Below are 22780 nucleotides of genomic sequence, written 5' to 3' on the forward strand. Positions count from 1 at the left end.
GAGGGCCGCCAGCATCATGCTGATCCAGAGAGCGACAGAAACAAATCCTCGTCACAACACCGTAATGCCCCGAGCCACGATTCATGACATGTCTCGCCATCAAAGTGAGTGACAAGACATCGGATACGATCACTATTCAAAGAGTAGCAGGTTCGATTCTCATAGTTATCACTAACAGTTTGCATTGAGGCAAAATTCCGAGACAAAAACAGAATGGTAAACACTTTTGCAACACCTCTAAATTATTACCAAAGAAAAATCAACAAATAGAAAGGAATAAGTAAATAGCACATTATATTAATAACATTTAAATCTGTTTTATTGTTTAAAAATTCTAAACGGAGAAGAAATGAAATTAATTAAACAGGTTGAGAGAAATAAAATATAACCATGATTCGAAACTAATAAGAATATTATTATAAATAAAAATAGATCACGATGTAGACCCCAATATCTAGGTGTATATTATTAAAAAGAAAAAAAGCACGCCAGAATAAATCTGACCGTTCAATTCTACGATTTCACAGCGTTTCTTTCTTCCAGGGACAACTTCAACCTCTCTCCCACCCGCAAAACTATAGGTTTAATATCAATAAGAATGTCATTAGAAAAGTAATCTTCATACTTTCCATACGCACTACACTGAGAGGGGGCAAAGGGACCGTGAAATGAAGTCCCACGCATATCAACTCTCGGCACCAGATCGCGGGGAAGTGTGAGAGCGTCGCCCCGAAAACAGATGGTGAAATGGATCCGGCGGTACACGGATATTCTCTAATATAATGACTATACGGGATGCCTGAAGCATAACCTCATCTAGTGTAGGGGGATAACACATGACCTGAAAAATAAGAAATGTAACTTCACTGGATCAACTGAGTTAGCAGAGCTTGTCTGTCGCTTTTCTGATACACTGTATCGAGTCCCAGACTTAAAATACGATTCAATAAAATCTGCAGTAATTTTCTTCAGTTTCCATAGACTCTTCAAACACGTCGCATTCTATGGTACCTGAAACTTCATTACCGCGTTCCCAAGAGCTAGCAACAGGACACTATCACGAGTCAGATGAATCAAGTTAACATCCGTAATATTATTTAATATCTGCGTTTAGGCCTCCAAATTAGTCTTTCACATTCAGATTTCGCACTAAAATTTTGTACAAACTTGTACATGCTACACGCCTTACCCATTTCACCCCACCCCCTTATTTTGCAACCCTAATAACACTTAAGTCTCTCCATTTTCCTCCTGATTCTCTCTTACGTCCAAACATTCTACTTAAAAAGATATTTTGTTCTAGAACACCCTCACTATAAGACAGATTTGAGGTTCTCAAGGCGGCGAATATTAAAATGGCTTTCCTCTGTGTTGTTGCCCCACGTAATCTGGTAGATGATTACTGACGTTTCAGAGGCGCTTGCTGCTTTCATCACCAGGATGAGTTGCCCTCCTGATGGCTGCAAAAAGCGCCTCTGAGACGTCGGTAAACTTCTATCACACTAGATGGCGCAACAACCCAGAAGGGTCTTCTTCAAAATCACTCTTAAGTTTGTCCTTCAGGTAGCGAGGAGGTAATCGCGACTACAAATCAGAGTAGTTGATACAGTGCAACAAAGTAACATCACTGAGATTCTAAGCAAGCACAGCACAACCATCGATCGCGACTAAAGGCTGGTCGGGAAGTCTTAATGTACGAGGCGCGTCCACAAAGTAAGTTTCCCACTCGTCCCACAGCTAGCAAACCTTATATTGCGCGAAGCGACTGTGCGTACGTGATAGAGCAATGACGTAGCATGGCGCATGCACTAATGGCACTTCCCGCGTTCTCACAGTAGCATCGTTGCAGCTGTTGAAGATGCAGGTTCTTATTCCAGCTCCCGCCGACTGTGAAGTGCGGTCAGTGATAACGCTAGGCCGCACACGGCTCGACGGACAGCAAGTCTCCTGCAGGAGTTCAGCTGGGAGGTGTTTAATCATCCACCCTACAGCCCGGACCTCGCTCCCAGTGATTTCCATCTTTTCCTACACCTCAAGAAATTCCTGTCCGGTCAGCGTCAGCGTTTTGAGAATGACAGAGAGGCGGAGATGGTTGTCACACAGTGGTTCCAATCCCAGGCGGCAGACTTCTACGACACAGGTATTCAAAAGTTGGTCCCACGGTATGACAAATGTCTTAATTCCGGTGGCGAATATGTTGAAAAATAGCTGGACACTTGCTGTATCTGTTGCAATAAATATTTCCATGAAATTGTGTTTTGTTTCTGTAAACGACCCCAGGGAAACTTACTTTGTGGACGAGCCTCGTATTACGCATTCACCACCGCTTCCAGTTTGCTACAGCAGAAAACACAGGAGTGGAGAGCTATTTGCAATTATGGAGGAAGATAAAATAAAGTACAACTACACAAGTTGCTTCAATTTAGTGTTGCTAAATCTGTTTTGAATTCCACGTGGTACAATAGACAGTCCCTTAACCACCATAAAAGAGAGTGCAGAGTTTCAAATTGCAGTTATTTGTATGACGAAGTCTGTGACCCCTTTACATTGCATATAATATTGTGTATTATCACCACGGGATCTAATGAATGGGACAATAATGGCCTTGTTATGATCCAGCGAACTTGGTGCCTTTATATTTCATTTAATTATGTGTATGTGTGAGACGTATCAGGAATTAAAATTGTACCATTTATTTAGACAATTATTTAATGAAATATTTCAGGTGTTTAAGTGTACGGACTCTATTAATTTAGTCATTTTCGCTTTGAATCAGATGATGACTGTAAACTGTAAAATGGGAATAATGTGGAAAGAAGTTTTCATGGCTTACTTCAGAGAATCCAAGCACTGTATTAAGGGACTGAGGCAAACTTCGAATATCCTATCAATATAGTAAGTCTCTTTGAGGCCCAGAATCAGATCCGGAATCTTCCGAATACGAAGCAGCAAACATGAAGGCCATTACGAAGTTGCACCAAAACAGATTAACCAGTAATGAACGGAACACGCTAACTTCCGGTCTCTGCTATGATGTTAATTTGTTGGGTTGAAACTTACACGATATTTGAAGAAATAAAGAGGCATATTAAATGCTAGTAAGGAAGGTGGTTTAGAAGTCAATGCAGAGTATACAAGGTACATGTTAGTGTTCAGTTTCCACTCTATAAAACAAAACCAGTGCTTAAAGCTCGATAACAAATACTTTTAATCTGTGGCAAAGTTCAGATGATGAGAAATATGTACAAATTTTGGTTGGAAAACATGAAGGAAAGAGACCATTCGAAGACACAGAAGTAGATGGGTGGATAGTTTTAACACAATTCTTTGGGGGGGGGGGGAGATTTTCGGCGTTAGGATTTAAAACATCTGACTCATGACGGGGAATGATGGCAAGCTCTTGTGGACACGGTCATGAACATTCGGATTCCACAGAACACGGGTAATTTTTGACTAACTGAGCAACTATAAGCTCCTCAAGAAGGACTCTGATACATGGAGTTGGACAACATGTAGGCTATCACGCAACATTGGGTACAACTGTGTTAAGTTCCCGTACAAACAAAATTACCGCAAACATTATCATCCGCACGTGACCAACGTATTTGACGTAATTAGTAAGCCAATTAAACTACCTGCCTCCGTATGCCAGCAAACATTTACACTACTGACCTCGAGGTCCAGAGTTCAAACCCAGATTGTTGATATGTCAACCTCAAACGACGACAATGAGATGAAATTCAAACACTTCGGTAACAAGAATCCAAACACAATCGCAAATTCAAACGCCTTGTTACCTCAACATTAGCATTTACAAATATGAGAACATAAAAAGCACACCCAGTAATCTTACCGACCATTTCGTAACGCAATGACTCCAATAATGTTCGTAATTTTTGTAAAAGTTCTCGCTGTGAAAGTCTTTGGTTAGTGTTCAGTTTAAGGCTAAACAATCATGGTCTATAAAGTACACGCTACATACAAGAATGTTTTCACTGAAACTCCTCATCCTCTTCAACGTAACAAACTGCATTTCGCACTTCACTGTTAACATCCAGAAATGTAAACAGAAAAGTCCGTAAAGTGACTATAATGCTGGCTGGACGACCGGTGTTCGCTTCCCGGCGCGGCAGGACAATTCTCATCGACACAACGTCATGACATTCATCGCCCCCATGGCGGAGGCAGTATGACCTCTGAGACGGTGGTAAACATCAACCAGACTACACAGCGCAACAACCCAGAAGACAGAAATCTTCATACTCATCGCCCTGATGATGGAGTCAGTATGACCTCTGAAACGTTGGTTAACATCGACCAGACTACACAGCGCAACAACCCAGAAGACAGAAATCTTCTTCGCCCTGATGACGGAGGCAGTATGACCTCTGAAACGTTGATAAACATCGACCAGACTACACAGCGCAACAACCCAGAAGACAGAAATCTTCATCGCCCTGATGACGGAGGCAGTATGACCTCTGAAACGTTGATAAACATCGACCAGACTACACAGCGCAACAACCCAGAAGACAGAAATCTTCATACTACGGTTGTTTGCGTGCATACTCGGGAGTTCTGTTCCCGGCTTCCTCCGCGTCTTCAATCCTGTGAGAGCAGGCCCCATTAATTTCTGTTAGCTTTCCTCGCTTGGAACCACAATATCAGAACGCTCCGCCGTAAAGCTGACATTACTGACAGGATCTGCTTCTCTGACACTACGTCTTTGTTCACATAACCACCGCCTATTACCTGCATAGGTTAATGTCGAAAGGCAGAAGGGTGTAAATTACAAAGGATACGGGATGAAGAAGCCGTGGCCAATTTTAACGTACTATGTCGTCATTTATATCACAAGTCAGGAGGTATCTGGTTCCATTCTGCCTCGGATTACATGTTATCCTAAAGTTACTGCGGAATTTCGTCAGCACACTGAAACAGACCACGAGAGGTCCATTCGAAATATCAACCCATTAACCATTTATGATGTCCGCAGTCATATGCGACATCATACGGACTTTGCAACCGAAAACCGTCGCTATGAATCCTAAGAACCAATCAGTAACTGGGAACATCTTGTTCCGTACCATTCCTTAGTAGCTGACACATAGTCGTTAAAACGCAACCATCTACAGAAATGTATCAGAAATATGTGATAATGAACTGGATAGTTTCAGATATGATGCCATCGCATTTTACTCAGTCATAAGTGTTTCTGATTAAAAGGTTTGAAGATTTCGTTCATACCGTTAATTTTATTTTTATTTAGTGTTCTGTCTGACGACAGGTCCATATGAACAGGATCCTTCCATCCTTTTCTCGGACTGGGACCTGTTCATATACGTTCTTGGCAGATGATCCAGAAGTGGTTTGCCATTGCCTTCTTCTGTGAGTGAATGGAGTAATTGTTGGGATGCCACAGAGAAACCGGGGAAGCCCCCGGAGGAAAACTCCGTGTTGCCTAGACCACGGCCTTGCCCAACACAAGTTATAAATTCGGGCACCGCCGGGAATCGAACCCGAGACCCCAGGATTACAAGGCCAGTTACCGTTAATACCAAAAGATTTATTGGCGTGCTAGTATCACACATCATGTTCGTACTCCGCAGATAGACTAGTCCCTAACTCTCTTACTTGTGAAGAATGTTGTCTTGCAGTTTTCTTAGTACATGTGGCATATGACTACTGACTGATTGAGTTTATACTCGTCTGAATCCTGTAGACAGACCACACTCGTTCTTTGACGTACGCAGTTATCAGAAAACTGATCCACACATCAATTGAGAGAAACGTCTGAGAAAGTGGGCTTTACCGACCTTCCTAGGTAGCCAAAAAACAGAAGACCCCCATAAAATACCAGGAGTTTACAAACTGAAATACGTCGATTCAGTGCAATATGAAATATCGGCTACAGTAGGAAGTCACCTACAGTATCTCTCCGACGGACTGAAGAACTAGCGCCATATCCGGAATATGACGTATTGTAACATCAGGGAAATGGCGTGAAAACCCCTCAATTTTTCCTTCAGGATTCTTCTTTGTCCGCGTCTTTATCCTCTTTTCATCGGAAATCGAGAGGCAGTCATTTGTAACCATCGGAATAAACCCTCAAGTTTGGTCAAGGACAGATATATTGCAACAGATGGCATCTAACGTATCTGGCTGAAGCAAACAGGATATCGCTTAAAGGACTTCACTGTTGCAAAGAAATTTTATTACGTATTTGTTCCGTCCCCTGCTCATTCTGATTAAACTTACTACAATATAAAGTTTCATTTTACGGATATTAAAATACCACGCATAATTTGTAGTTCTAAACGACACTTTATTTAAAGGTACACACAAACATTCGCATTCTTTTTTTAGAAATATTTTTATAAAACCTCCGATATATGACGCTTGCAATAAGTAATGATTATAATGTACACAATATAGTACTTTACTATATAACAAGAGACGCTTAAGCTTGCGTATATGTTTCGAATTATTTGATAAATTTTAGTGAAACTTGATATACAGTGTAACTGCATATAAATTTGGCCAACACTGATATTTTACGTCACTAAACAGCCAAATTAATACAACTCTCACCTTGATATTTTAAGTCATCTGACACATTCTGATGAAACTCGATATTCACTTACTAACACTTTCCATTCTGATATCAGTTCTTCTGTTAGATTCCAATATTCTATAACGCAATTCCTTCTAAACACCCAGAGTCCATGCTGTCTCATAGTGAAGGAATTGCACTGCAGTATGAATTTGAACGAGACTTCGTATCACACACATGATCGCTTCTTCAGTTCAGAATATTATGGAAGGTGATGATAGTTCTGGGGTACAGCTCGCAATCATCGTAAGCTTATGCTGATACGGAAAGCAACGGTTTTGAATTCGTACAAAGATGTATAAAGGACCGAATGAGCACGGTACAGAAATAGCAGACTTCGAGAGAAAAATAGAGAAGAAGAAGAAAAGTAAAGTGGAGTAGACTAAAGTACAGAAGCTTGAACTTCACTGGAGAGGGTAAAGAAAAGCGAGACAGAAACATTTTCATAGAAAACACGTGAATATACCATACGCCCCCTTACAATTTCGAACGAAGATCTAAAAACAAGAAATAAAACGAAGCTGAAAGGCTGGATCCGTGATGATATGCAACAGAATGAATGTCATTCAGAGTCCTAGAACCGACCTCCTGAAAAAAAGATAAAGGTGATTTCTCAGAAGAAATCAAACTCAGATTTCAAGGCGTATTATGGCCTAATACTCTCTAAGACAGAAAGTACAGCGACACGTCTGCACACGCGCCCAGCAAATCAATATTATAAGGTATAAAACACAAGTAATAGATTTAATAATATGTAAGAACGAAAGATAACTTTCTACGGCATACAGCTAATCATATGAATAAAAGTTAGGCCAAAACCTTGTGTTTGGTGTTTTCAATCGCACAAATAACATCAATATGCAAGCTATGAAACTGTATTTGGATCTAAAACGATATTCGCAAAAATTAAACCCAGTCGCTTAGAATATAATGCGTCTGATTTGAATTCGGGAGACTTCCAATCTGAATCTACGAAGAACCACCAGTCTTTCCAGACGAATTAAGGGAAAATACTTTGAAATGGGCCACGGACAATGGCATCGTCGTACTTTTAAACGCAGAACCGCGCAATAAACAACTCACGACATAAACGTCCTTAAAGGGGTGCGGAACCAGGGGCAAAGCCGTCTATGTGATGCACCTACGTATAATTTTTAGGCGAAAAATAAATTTTAAAAAAAGAAAAGGGAAAAGAGTCGGTAACATGTTAGTTTCACATTACTTGGGCAAAGCTGTATATATATTATATAACATACTCTTATCTCTGTTCTGAGATTACACTAAAATTAACTGATATACTTTAAAATACTTTTTGTAACGCCTTGGTTTATTGGTTCCTTAAGGTATCGTTGTGTATAAAATATTTCGTACATCGTAACGTCAATTAGCGGGGCCCCAAAGGGGTCTTGGACAGACGCTGACTTACAAAATGCACTTGATGCTTTTAACGTAAATGCTAAGAGTTCTGAGTTTTACACTAAGAGTGTCTTTCGTTTCAGGTACGGGTCCCAAATATCGCTGTCCCTTAGGCCCTTGCTTATGATATAGCTTCCTTAAAAAATGTACCAGGGCAGCGACCGGCAGTCAAAGAGCACATGAGCACAGCCTCAAACAAGCCTGACTTGTATTTCTCTACGTAAATACTGTTTCCGTCATTTTGCGTCTAAATATTCAGAAAGCAGGGAACAAACTGTGTATATCTACAAGTATGAGCACTAAAAAGAACAAGTTCTAATAGCAGACATTGAAGAAGCTTCTGTTTCCTTTCAACTGACACTTGATTAAAAGTCACAGTGCCGTGATCATATCGAAATTACTGGGCACTGCAATATTACTGACCTGCGCACTGTACTACATTATATGACCCAATTCCAGCAAAAACAACATCTACGGAGAACAACACATGACATAACTTCACAGCAAGAATCTGAACAAACCAGTTTTTATCACGAAAATTACTCTTGCCATAGTAACCAATGTGACAGACGTGTCTTAAACAAATTTACGAGGCGCGTCCACAAAGTAAGTTTCCCACTCGTCCCACAGCTAGCAAACCTTATATTGCGCGAAGCGACTGTGCGTACGTGATAGAGCAATGACGTAGCATGGCGCATGCACTTCCCGCGTTCTCACAGTAGCATCGTTGCAGCTGTTGAAGATGGAGGTTCTTATTCCAGCTCCCGCCGACTGTGAAGTGCGGTCAGTGATAACGCTAGGCCGCACACAGCTCGACGGACAGCAAGTCTCCTGCAGGAGTTCAGCTGGGAGGTGTTTAATCATTCACCCTACAGCCCGGACCTCGCTCCCAGTGATTTCCATCTTTTCCTACACCTCAAGAAATTCCTGTCCGGTCAGCGTCAGCGTTTTGAGAATGACAGAGAGGCGGAGATGGTTGTCACACAGTGGTTCCAATCCCAGGCGGCAGACTTCTACGACACAGGTATTCAAAAGTTGGTCCCACGGTATGACAAATGTCTCAATTCCGGTGGCGAATATGTTGAAAAATAGCTGGACACTTGCTGTATCTGTTGCAATAAATATTTCCATGAAATTGTGTTTTGTTTCTGTAAACGGCCCCAGGGAAACTTACTTTGTGGACGAGCCTCGTACAAACAGACAGAGAGAATATACGTTAAAATTCCGTTACTCTTAGCATAAACTTTCAGTAACAGTACAAAACGAGGCTCTTAATGGCCGAAGACATTCCAAAGGAAACCAAAATGTCGCAAATGATTCATGCATCCTACAGTCTCAGTGTGGATATTCTGGGTACAGCCTACCACCCAACATCACGCTCAGAGTAAAATTTCAGTAGCAGTGTAATTTTGAAAGAAGAAAACTGACTGTGAATTAAACTACGGACTTTAAAATTCGAAATAAAAACGTGCTACCTAACCTGTAAACCACGGTGGTAACTATATGTACCGTCTGCTTTGGTAATCTTCATTGTGCACACAGTGGATTTATGGGTTTCGTATAAAACTCATAAAAACAGCGACTATTTTCCTAAACAGCATCAACCGATTGGTCTTTGTTTTTTTTTCTGTGACGTAAGAAATAAATTAATTTTGTTACGCGTTGTGCACAGAATGAACGAACATAGGGCGCATCACGTCTGTCTGAATGATTTAACTCTACAGCCGCTGGACAGATTGGATAAAATATGGTATGAACGTTATAACATTAAGATCTATCCTAAAAGTAAGCGCATTCTATTGTAATCCGTTTGATTCTTTTGTTAATAAGAAGTTGTAAAAGTCAATGAGTAAATCTTTGACGAGATACACTCATCTTTTTACATCGCCTGCAATCTATTTGCAAGCTTATGTGGACGTCAATGAGATAACGCTTGCGTGATATATGCAAGACACGGCCGTATGGATTACACCGATTACACCAGTCTTGTTTAGACGAATTTCAGCTATGAACGTATTAAATCATTCTTCGGAGCCGTCTACCGTTTCATACAGATTTATTTTGTAAAGAGGAATGCAGAGAAACCCGTGATGTTTTGAAATCGCGGTAAAACGTGTTCTGAGTGCACGGCCTCCGGATATGGACAGAAACACTCAGCAAGATTTTAGCATACCGATATCGGGGGTTTCGAATGTAAACACCCCTGAACCGTCAGAAAAGTACAATTTTAGATAGGTTAACAGTTATCGAGGCCTGTTCATTAGGTCGCGCATTGTTTTTGACCTCACGCCACTGAACGCCGCTCATAATCGAGGCAGCAGAGTTACTCACTATGCACGCAGTGTAAAGCATGAGCGGTAAATTTTACCGCCTTTTGAAAACGGATATCACTCGGGGAGTATCGTGTTCACAACATACTGTTCCCCCCTGGATGACTATGCTTCTAGCTCCACCCTTTCCTGTAGCGGTATGGCTTACACCAGGGTGGTGACCAACCACCCCCTCTGGCACCAACAAACCACAATCAACCCCCAGAAACGGATACTGGCAATGCACAACAACACACCGTTATACAGGCTGCAACATAACTTCCGGACCTACTGGTAACACGGAACGTTAAAGAAATGTATTATATAAAGATATGGACATTATGTAGGAAGGATAAAATTGTGTAATAATCACATTCGTTACGTGTACACTATAGTAAATAACTCTGGAGCGCCGAAATACAGTAGCACGTTATGAGTGGGTTAACCCTTCAAAGCCCAATGGTAATTATTTGGCCAACCTGCTTCAACAATCAATAACTCCTTATTATGTATTTATGCTTTTCGTATGATTCTCACTGCAAACAACCAACATTTCCTTAAACGGCTTTAGTAACTGTTATTTCTAATGGTGAAACGATGTGTTTTCTTTGCGGTTCGAGCTCAATTCTTAAATATTACTTATACGAGCTTCAGCTTGAAAGGGTTAACTAGCATACATGGGGACCAAAAGAAATATGCATACAAATCTATCCGGAAAATAGAAAGGAAAGAAGCAAGCGGGAACATCTCGATATATGCGGGAGGATAATATTAAAGTGGTTCTTAAAGACACGAGAAGAGAAGATGTAAACATAATTCAACCGGTTTCACTGAGACTTAAAGGAAATTAGTTAAGTTCATTATGGTTCTGCATGCTATTAAATTTTATTTGTAGAAGCCTCAACACAAATGACTATAAAATTTCGAAGTGAAATGTAAAGCCAGTACAAATAAAGAATTTAAAGCAAATTAGCATATAAAATAACGTATCTTTTTCGGTAATTTAAAGATCTAAGCTACGCACCAACTGAAACAGAAAAAAATATATGCAAAACTACAATAGTACAAAACGCCATAGAACATTAGCAGGAACTTTAGGTATAAGAAATGTACAAATCATTACTGAGATATGGAAATTTAAACAGATTAAAGGATGTTCCTCAATATGAAAAGAATACAGCCTACTAACAGAACCAAGACAGGAAAATCGAATGAAACACCTATTTTAATACAAATCGGTCCAATCAATTTATACGTTGATCATCTCTCCATTTGATACAGAATAGTTAAGTATCCGGTCTTGAATTCATGTGAGACACAAGCCTAACGTTATCCTAAAAGATGGCAAATTTACATCAATAAATACTGATGACGCAAAATCGGGCTGCTTATGGATGCTTCACGTACGATCTTTAAAAGGACGTACATGACCGTAAAATAGCCAAAACATTATCCTCATGACGAAAAATTCCATTTAATCAATCACGAAAAAATCGAGGATAACAGACGCCTGTATTTGAAACACTATATTTAAATTCGAGAATTAAAATCGTAAGAAAGTACTTGAAAGTTTGAGAGGAAACTTTATCCCGAAGGTTACGAATTTCCGCTAATCAATCACGAAGACGGATCCAGCATGAAACATCTCATCGCCGCACGAAACAAACGAAGACGCGTGATCACAGGCTATAAAGAGAAAAGAACCAACTTTTTAACGGCTTTCCTTGTTCAGAGGTGTTAAAAACCAGGAGGGGGTATCGGGTGCTGCCTGTAATGACGACGTAACTAGATACCTGGATACAGACTGACAAAACAATTTTGACCTCGCCTAAAAATTTAAAAATCCAAAACAAGATCGTACATTATCCGTATTAATCTATCAGAGGTTCTAAAGGAAATAGTTGATATGCTGAGATAAATTTTAAGTAGCATCCCGTAATACGTGCTGCAAACGTACGATGCGTCACAAAATGGTGTGCTACTGCATATATCCCGACCGTTTCTAGACGCGGTAGCAATGAGAAAATTTCCTGCCCCTGTCGGGAATCGAATTCGTGGTATTCAGCCCATAACCAGTCTCTTTACTGTTTGAGAGTGAGGAATGACGAAAGGCAGGAACACAAGACTGGAAAGATGTACTCTTTGTAGTACAAAACTTTCCAAAAGCGTTTTTCAGGACATGTGCACTAACGTAATCCAAAGTCAATGTTGTGCTTTAGGTTATTCTTGTACTACGGTGACCCCGAGATCATTGGTGCATAACAACGGAACCTGAGCACCACGAGCATTTATTGTCGTACAATAGATCATAAATAAAATGTGCTTTTATAAATACTGAATAACGACTTTTGTTTTAAATATTCTTCGTCACGGCACACAGGTCGATCAAATACACATCTAAAACATTACTTGAAGCATTACATGTGTATATACGTGTGTGTGTATTTATATATATATAAATAAAAACTAGTTTACGATGTTGTTCTGTGTAATGTATGTAATGTGATTAGCTTTGTGGAGTTGTACCTCATCACCTAATGTAGCAGATTTTATATGAAAATAACACCGTTATAATGAATGAGATATGCAAAATAGCACGCAAAACCTGTCATCGGTGTAAATCTCTTCAGGAAAATATCCGATCCATGTGTATTAGCCCTTTCATATTCTTTGATGCGTATGAGTCGTCAGCACATTCGTGTGATAACAACTACATTGACATTTATCAAGTTTTGCTTGTTAAAATATAAATACTGTGTTCTTCTGATTGGACAAAATACTTAATTTATCTGTATAACAGTTTTTATACAATTTACAGACATTTATTTTGAAATTTTTAGTAGGTAACGTTAAGTATTTTGGGTACACAAAATAGTATGCCATTGATATTATCTCAAAAGTTTTACGTATTAGGCTCGCATCGGTTTATGGCTAGTTACGGAGATGGCGCTGTGCGGTAGGAAACTTCTATCTTTATTATTCCGTCTACCGTTTTATCATTTCACCTCTGGTAGTTCACGTCCAACGTTTCACCAGTGGAACCACGGTTCCGGAGAATCTGACGTAAATACGCAAACGCAGCAGTTGCGTGAAGTGTGATGCGCCTTTATTTGTATAAATAAATGTTTGTAGAACCTAAACCATTTGTGATATGTAAAATCTGAAAACAGATATGGAAAGCTCAAGAGGTAATACGTATTTCGTACGCAATATGTCCGATCCATCTCTTACGGTGTTCGAGAGGCGGGCGCTTAACGTGCCAGATGCATTCAAAATTGTACACTTTGGTTCATTAAAATCATAATAAATGTATAAACAATTAAATTACAATAAAATACATTACAGATTCTTAAAGGTCCTTATTTACTGATCATTTTACATGTAGGTTACATTATCCTTATTCTTATCATTCCTGAGGAATGAACGTTTAAAGGTGACTCGGCGCTGGATCTTACACATCTTCGTAACTAACGCTGGTTTTGCAGAATGACCCTTCCGTATAGACGTATTTACGTCAAAATACATTTGGTACAAGTACGCAAGATATTTAGATGACAGCAGAGAAAAGGATGTAAGGTAAAAGAAAATTCACAAAAAATATGCTTTCAAAATGAACTCATTTTATAACTCTTAAAACTTTACAAACCGTGTAGTGTATTAGAATATAAATAGGCAAGCAAACAACTATTAACACTACAAAAAAGTAACTATTGCCATACGCGTTTCAACCTCAAGAGATCATCATCAGTGGCATCAGGGAAATCAATTCATTTAATTAAATGGATCAAACTTGATTTATCACTTAAAATATTTTTCGTCAAATGTCCTATTCATTATTTATTTTCTAAATCAAGTTTGAGACATTTAATTAAATGAATTGATTTCCCTGATGTCACTGATGATGACCTCTTGAGGTTGAAACGCGTATGTCAATAGTTTATTTTTTATAGTGTTAATAGTTATTATAACTTGTGTTGGGCAAGGCCGTGGTCTAGGCAACACGGAGTTTTTCTCCGTGGCATCCCAACAATAACTCCTTTCACACTCACACAGAAGAAGGCAATGGCAAACCACTTCTGGATCATCTGCCAAGAACGTATATGAACAGGTCCCAGTCCGAGAAAAGGATGGAAGGACCCTGTTCATATGGACCTGTCGTCAGACAGAACACTAAATAAATAAAAATAATAGTTGTTTGTCTGTTTATATTCATTTTAATACATCAGCAACATTAGGTAACAAACAAAATTCTTACAATACTGCCAACCCAAATTGAAACTGGAGTATACATTCAGTACTCCACTGCACCCTCTCCTTCTCCTTAAACAGAATCTCTGCCGGCCTCCTCGTACTCCCTCGCCAGGGCTGCAAGATCCTTGCGAGCTTCTAAGAACTCGTCTTCTACCATACCCTCATCCACGTAACAGTGAACACGGGAACGCTTAGCATATAAGCGGTCGAACTTGTCGTTAATGCGAGCAAAGACCTCGGCAATGGCGGTCGTGTTGGACAACATGCATACGGCACGCGGTACCTTTACCAGGTCGCCTCCAGGAACCACAGTTGGTGGCTTGGAATTGATGCCATACTTGAAGTTAGTTCGACGCCGGTCCACGAATTGGATCGAGCGCTCGGTCTTGATGGTCGCGATGGTAGTGCAGACGTCCATGCACTTAACGTCCCCTCTGTACAGCATGCAGCAGGCCATGCACTTTCCATGTTGTGGGTCACATTTCAACATCTGGTTGGCAGGCTTTAAACAAGCATTTGTAATTTGACGTACGGTAAGCTGCTCATAGCATATCCTCGCAGCAGAGGTGAAAGGGGCATAGGTAACCAGAGGGAAGTGCAGGCGGGGGTTGGTCACCAAGTTACTATGGATTTCATTCAGGTCAACGTTCAAAGCGCCACCAAACCGATGAGAATCAGTAATGTAAGATACAACCTGGCCAATCAGTCTGTTCATGCTGGTGAAGGTGGGGTTTTCAATGCCCAGGTTACGTCGGCAGATGTCATAAATGGCTTCATTGTCAACCATGAAAGCACAGTCAGAATGTTCAAGCGTGGCGTGGGTGGCGAGGATGGAGTTGTAGGGCTCGAAAATTACTGGATCAAAAGGGTCGGAGCAGATCGCAAATTCCAGCTTGGTCTTCTTTCCGTACTTATCTGACAGCTTTTCCATAAGGAGTGACGTGAAGCCTGAGCCAGTGCCACCACCAAAGGAATGGAAGATCAGAAAACCCTGAAGATCGTTGCAGGTTTCGGCCAGATGTTGGATGCGGTCCAGAACGAGGTCCACGATCTCCTTGCCGGTGGTGTAGTGACCTCGGGCATAGATATTATAGGCAGGTTCCTTACCAGTAATCAAATTACTAGGGTGGAATAGTTGACTATACGTGCCAGTGCGAACTTCATCTGTGGACACACCAGTCAACGTCCAATATCATCAACATTATTTACATGGTTGCATAGAAGCCACTTTGATGTTTGTGTTCCAGGAGATAAATGAAAGGCATGAAGGATGGGGCAAGAGTTAGAGGGGAAAAAAGACATTGCTACATTTCAACAAGCATTTCCGAATACAATTAAACAGGATGCTCCTTTGCTTCACTTATAAGATATCAAATGTGCATACCTACTACGGTGGGCTCCAGGTTCACAAAAACTGCTCTTGGCACATGCTTTCCTGTCCAAGACTCATAGAAGAATGTGTTGAAGCTGTCATCACCACCTCGTAGAGTCGTGTCAGATATAATTTGACCATCAGGATGAATACCGTGTTCAAGGCAGTACAACTCCCAGCATGAATTACCAATCTGGACTCCAGCTTGGCCAACATGAATAGAGATACACTCACGCTGAAACACAACACTACCTCAAAATTTAAAAATTTGAATACTCAGTGACAATAGTTCCTGCATTTCCGACATACAGCAACCGCCACGTGGAAGCAATATTAATTAAAAAATCATATTACTTTCGCATTAATTCGATTCCAAAACTTACATTTTATTAATCACAAGTAATAACGAATTTTGCAGAGGCAGCACATTTCATTCGTGAAAAACATTGTAATCAAAGAACACAACGAAAATTACTTCCTTAAAATATCTGAAAAGAGCAAAATATAGTACTTACCATTGTAGTAATAATCTGATGAGTTATAACAAAATATTGGCAGTGGAACAACGGTTCCAGAGATTGTAAAATCTGAAAACAGATATGAAAACCCCAAGAGATAATAAATACGTATTTCGTACGCAATATGTTCAGATCCATCTCTTACGGTTTTCGAGAGGCGGGCGCTTAACGCGCCAGATGCATTGGAAATTGTACACATTGGTACATTAAAATTACAATAAATGTATAAATGTTGTTTTTGCCGAATGACCCTTCCGTATAGACGTATTTACGCCAAAAGAAGACAAGCCTAATTCTCTTACACGAGTTCACAAATGCAGATAAAAACATTAAATGTGATGAACAATAATAATAATAAATAGGAATCCCTTACCTCAAACTTTGTTCAGTTGTAAGGGACAACGATCAATTTAATCAAAACTAAAATGGAGAGAGTATCACAGATTTCTTAATAATTCTTATATAAGATAAGGACTTGTGATTTTCTGAAATGTTTTTAACAGCAAAATGTTATCTACTTATTCTAAAAGCGATTCACAGCTCAGCTCTTTCCGCAATAACGAAAGCAGATTCTTGACGGCAGTAATGAAACACAACAATGCCGAGTAAATAGATGACGTTTGCTAGGTAACATAACAATGCCGAGTAAACAGATGGCATAATAATTAGTTTCTTAGGTAACGAAGTGGATTGCAATACGGTTTATTCAGGCAATTATACAGCATGCACAATAAATGAGAAAAGAGCCTTACGGCATGCTCAGCCAATATTGTTGCAGGCGTGTGTTAAAAATTCGAATCCTTTTTCTTGCATTGTTATGCACGCAGTTCATATAAAAGCTGGCCATTGTTGGTCCATATTTACAACCTCCCATCAGCAGCAACAGATCCCAGTTTGAATGGTCGAGGCTCCCGCCACGACGAAACCCCGTTAGCGTTAGCAAAATTTCCGTTCTTATATTAAGAACGTTTACCATTTCCAGCAATGCGTCTTGTGCGCAGGAATGGTTTCACCTAGGTAGGGACGATGCTTGCGCTTGCGCAGGCCTCCGCCCTCAGTTAGCTTCTTTGGTTGGTTGGTTGGTTCCATATTTACACATTGTTGGTATGGGTCCTACACATCTTCGTAACGCTGTTTTTGTCGAATGCCCCTTCCATATAGACGTATTTACGTGAATAAACGCTAGTTTACGATGTTGTTCTGTGTAATGTATGTAATGTGACTAGCTTTGTGGAGTTGTACCTCATCACCTAATGTAGCAGATTTTATATGAAAATAACACCGTTATAATGAATGAGGTATGCAAAATAGCACGCAAAACCTGTCATCGGTGTAAATCTCTGCAGGAAAATATCCGATCCATGTGTATTAGTCCTTTCATATTCTTTGATGCGTATGAGTCGTCAGCACATTCGTGTGATAACAACTACATTGATATTTATCAAGTTTTGCTTGTTAAAATATAAATACTGTGTTCTTCTGATTGGACAAAATACTTAATTTATCTGTATAACAGTTTTTACCTTCTCGAAGGTATCACCACCTTGTCGAAGGCAATCTGCCGGGTGAGGAGGCTTGCGTGCTCAAATGACCCTTAGGGCTATGCCGGCCTGAGCTTCGGCTCATGGTAGGGTCACCCAAGCCGGACAGGTCTAAGGAGATGCGCTAGACTAAGAGTGATACCCTGGTCCTCCAGGTTGGGGGTTGGGTGTAGGGCTAACAACCTTTCACCTTTAAAAAAATATGTGTTACGAAAAAATCAACCAAGCCTCGGATCAGGACGGACTCTTTGGCACGACCACGGCAATTGAAAAAGGACATGAGATTTGGTACTTGGAACATTAGGAGCCTCTATAGGGCTGGGGCACTGAAATCAGTGTGTAGGGAATTAGGGAATTATAAGTTAGACTTAGTGGCAGTGCAGGAAGTGCGATGGGAGGGGGAGGGCATGATCCCAGTGGACAATTTTACATTTTTCTATGGAAAGGGGAATGACAATCATCAGCTAGGGACGGGTTTTTTTGTTCATAGCAGAATTAGGGCAGCAGTTAAGAGAGTAGAATTTGTTAGTGACAGGTTGTCTTACGTAATTTTGGAAGGACGTTGGTGCGACATCATTGTCCTTAATGTTCATGCCCCAACTGAAGACAAAAGCGATGATATCAAGGATAGCTTTTATGAAGAATTGGAATCAGTATTTGATACATTTGGCAAGTATCACATGAAAATTCTGCTAGGAGATTTCAATGCAAAAATTGGGAGGGAGGATATCTTCAAACCCACAATAGGCAGCGAGAGTCTCCATGCACTTAGTAATGATAACGGTCTTAGAGCAGTAACCTTCGCTACGTCAAAAGATTTAATTGTAAAAAGTACAAAATTTCCACACCGTGATGTTCATAAATACACTTGGACTTCTCCAGATGGCAGAACACACAATCAAATAGATCATGTTTTAGTAGATAAGAGAAGGCAGACAAATGTAATTGATGTGAGATCATTCAGAGGAGCAGATTGCGACACTGATCATTATCTGGTGGTAGCAAAAGTGAGGGAGCGGCTTTCAGTAAGTAGACGAACTAAACAAAATTTTGACACAGAAAGATTTGATTTGAAAAAATTAAGTGAGGGAGAGGCAAAGGAACAATATCAAGTTGAAATTTCGAATAGGTTTCAAATTTTAGAGGCAAATGAGGATAATGAAAGTGTGGACATCAACAGGGAGTGGGAAAATGTCAGAAACTGCATCAAAATTTCAGCAAAAGAGAAACTAGGATACTACAGGAGAAAGCAAAATAAACCGTGGTTTGATGAAGAATGTTCAAAATTAATAGATCGAAGGAAGCAAACAAAATTTCAATGGTTGCAGAACCCAAACAAAACAAATGCGGATAATCTATGTAACGTGAGACGTGAGGCTAGTAGAACCTTTAGGACTAAGAAAAGGGAATACCTGAAGGGCAAAATTGCTGAACTTGAGACAAATAATAAGGAAAAAACATCAGAGACCTGTACAGAGGCATTAATAACTTTAAGAAAGGATATCAACCCCAGACTAATTTGGTAAAGGATGATAGTGGCAATTTGCTTGCAGATCCAATAAAAATTGTGAATAGGTGGAAAAATTTCTTTAGCGAGCTCTTAAATGTTCATGATACTGGTGATATTAGACAGATTAAAATGCATACAGCTGAACTGTTGGTGCCAGAACCTAGCTTAGATGAAGTGGAACTAGCCATTGGGAAGTTGAAAAGTTATAAATCTCCAGGAATTGACCAGATTCCGGCCGAATTAATTAAAGCAGGTGGCAAAGGGTTGCATATGAGGATCCATAAGCTTATTCAGTTAATTTGGGATAAGGAAGAGATGCCACAACAGTGGAAGGAATCCATAATTATTCCTATTCATAAGAAGGGGGACAAGACTGAGTGTGGTAATTACCGAGGAATATCGCTGCTATCAACCTCATACAAAATTCTATCCAACATTCTTTTGGCAAGGTTAACCCCATATGCGAATGAAATTATTGGGGATCATCAGTGTGGGTTCAGACGAAACAGATCAACGATTGATCAGATCTTTTGCATTCGTCAGATACTAGAGAAAAAATGGGAGTTCGGTGGGACCGTACATCAGTTATTTATAGATTTCAAAAAAGCCTATGACTCTGTGAAGAGAGAAGTGCTATATAATATTCTTATTGAATTTGGTATACCAAAGAAGCTAGTGGGTCTAATAAAAATGTGCTTAAATGAAACCTGTAGCAAAATTCGAGTAGGTAAATATGTATCTGAGACATTCCTCATCAAGAACGGTCTAAAACAAGGAGATGCTTTGTCTCCCTTGCTCTTTAACTTTGCGCTAGAATACGCCATCAGGAAGGTCCAAGGTAGGCAGGAGGGTTTGCAATTGAATGGGACACATCAGCTATTGGCATATGCTGATGATGTTAATTTATTGGGGGACGATATAAATACAATAAAGAGGAACGCAGAAGTTTTACTAGAGGCTGGTAGACAAGTGGGGCTGGAAGTAAATTCAGAAAAAACTAAGTACATGTTAGTATCTCGTCATCAGAAGACAGGCGGGCAAAATTATCTTAGGGTGGCTAATAAATCCTTTGAAAGGGTTACAAAGTTCAAATATTTGGGAACAACAATAACAAATCAAAATGATACTTGTGAGGAAGTTAGGAGGAGACTAAATTCCGGAAATGCTTGCTACTTCTCAGTCCAAAATATTTTGTCTTCCCGTCTGATTTCTAAGAACCTGAAAATTAAAGTATACAAAACAATAATCTTGCCTGTTGTTTTGTATGGGTGCGAAACATGGTCTCTCACTCAGAGGGAGGAACACAGATTGCAGGTGTTTGAGAATCGGGTGTTGAGGAGGATATTTGGGCCTAAGAGGGAAGACGATGGGGCGTGGAGAAAACTGCACAATGACGAGCTTAAAAATCTGTACTGCTCCCCCAGTATTGTGAGGGTGATTAAGTCGAGAAGAGTGAGATGGGCGGGACATGTAGCGCGCATGGATGGGACAAGAGGTGTGCACCGGGTACTGGTTGGGAAACCTGAAGGGAAGAGACCGCTGGGGAGACCTAGACGTAGATGGGAGGATAATCTCAGGCGGGATCTATGGGAGATAGGAGTTGAAGGAAACTGGATTTTGTTGGCCCAGGACAGGGTCCGGTGGAGGGCTTTGGTTAATTCGGTGATGAACCTTCGGGTTCGGTAAGCCATCTAGTTAGTTAGTTAGTATAACAGTTTTTATACAATTTACAAACATTTATTTTGAAATTTTTAGTAGGTAACGTTAAGTATTTTGGGTACACAAAATAGTATGCCATTGATATTATCTCAAAAGTTTTACGTATTAGGCTCGCATCGGTTTATGGCTAGTTACGGAGATGGCGCTGTGCAGTAGGAAACTTCTATCTTTATTATTCCGTCTACCATTTATCATTTCACCTCTGGTAGTTCACGTCCAACGTTTGACACAGCATCAGCTCACAATCTACTATTAAAATTTATCATCCAGTTTCATCCATATCGGAAAAACCTCCGATCTTTCTTTTTCTATCCAAATATAAGCCTATTTGTGAAAGGACGTATAAAATAAACCATGTCAATTTTCAGACAATACTGTCAAAAAGCAACGCCGATTTAATTACATGCTCTATTTTCAATTTCACAGCCGACACATTTTATAAAAAGGCCACTAATTCTGTTTTGTGTGCCGTGGATACAACCCAAAGGCATTAAAACACCCAATGCTCATTCGTTTAATTTCTTGCCCCAATGAAAAAGGGTAGAGAGAGAGAGAGAGAGAAAGAAAACTCTTGATATGGGCATGTTTATAGAGTATCAAGAACACGACCGCTTATGAAATCCTTGAGTATATGGATATCACGCATGTAGGCATTTAATCCTTTACTGACTCCGTCTTCAATAAACCAGAGCCTAAATTTTTGAAATAACACAACTAAAAAATGTGTATTACTTAGAACATTCCCCTCTCTTCCATTATATCGTCAATGGTGTGTTTACGTTAAGAGTGATCATTCTGTGCAAAAATTCGCTTTATTTATAAAACCAATAAATCTCCATTTAACACTGAAATTAAGATTCGTATTAAATATATAAAATAAGCGCATTTTGTTCTATCACTGACGTAAACGTAGAATTTTGATAATCATATTCATGAACTAGTGGCTTCAAAAACTCTAACCCAGCCGCAGTGTCTCTGTGCGTCAAGCATTCTTAAATGTGGCCGAGAGTCTCCATTATATTTCTTGTTCTAACTGCTATTAATGAATGCATTTCGAGAATGATTCGGTAAATGACTTTTCTTCGTTCACATTTTGGTGCAGACACATTAGTGGCGCCTTTAAAGTAGCTAATCGGAAAAGTCATTACACGAAGAACAGTTTAGTGTAACAGATATCAACGGAGATATGTTCTATTAATGCGAACGAATGTCAAAACTCAGCTCATACTCAAAGTCACAAGGTGTCTGGATCGCCTTTTAGAAGTACGCAATTTAAATACTGGACAGAAATGCACTGTTTATTGTAATGTACAATAAAATGAGCATATTCTATCAAAATCCATGAGCATACAAAATTTAATCTTCGTATCCACCGCCGTGAGAAACTCAAATCCTAGTAAAATTTCATCAGTGTACATTAACAGGCGTTGGTAGTTGGAGACTTTCAATAAAACCGACCTGCTGTACATTTATAATTATACTACATTATGTTACGCAAATACTTGAGATAGACTGTATACGATGTTTCAAG

The 22780-nt window shown here is 39.8% G+C and overlaps 1 protein-coding gene across 1 annotated transcript; it reads right to left on the reverse strand.

Annotated features, from left to right (window-relative positions):
- Positions 1 to 14390: 14390 nt before the first annotated feature.
- On the reverse strand, positions 14391 to 17069 carry LOC110827595 (tubulin alpha-1 chain). Its single transcript, XM_022059366.2, has 4 exons — positions 16853 to 17069; positions 16477 to 16548; positions 15974 to 16196; positions 14391 to 15753 (listed from the first exon to the last, which is right to left on the reverse strand). The coding sequence occupies exons 2-4, from the start codon at positions 16477 to 16479 to the stop codon at positions 14660 to 14662; spliced, it is 1320 nt and encodes a 439-aa protein (XP_021915058.2). The 5' UTR covers positions 16480 to 16548; positions 16853 to 17069; the 3' UTR covers positions 14391 to 14659.
- Between the last annotated feature and the right edge of the window lie 5711 nt (positions 17070 to 22780).

The sequence above is a fragment of the Zootermopsis nevadensis genome, unplaced genomic scaffold (assembly GCF_977971745.1).
Source record: "Zootermopsis nevadensis isolate Lab colony 2312 unplaced genomic scaffold, Znev_1.0 Znev_ptg000028l, whole genome shotgun sequence".
In the NCBI taxonomy this organism is placed as follows: Eukaryota; Metazoa; Arthropoda; class Insecta; order Blattodea; family Termopsidae; genus Zootermopsis; species Zootermopsis nevadensis.

Coding starts and splice junctions, on each gene's coding strand:
- LOC110827595 (XM_022059366.2), bottom strand. Junction 15,754..15,973: donor CCTGGAGCCCACCGTAGTAG/GTATGCACATTT, acceptor GTGTGTCCACAG/ATGAAGTTCGCACTGGCACG.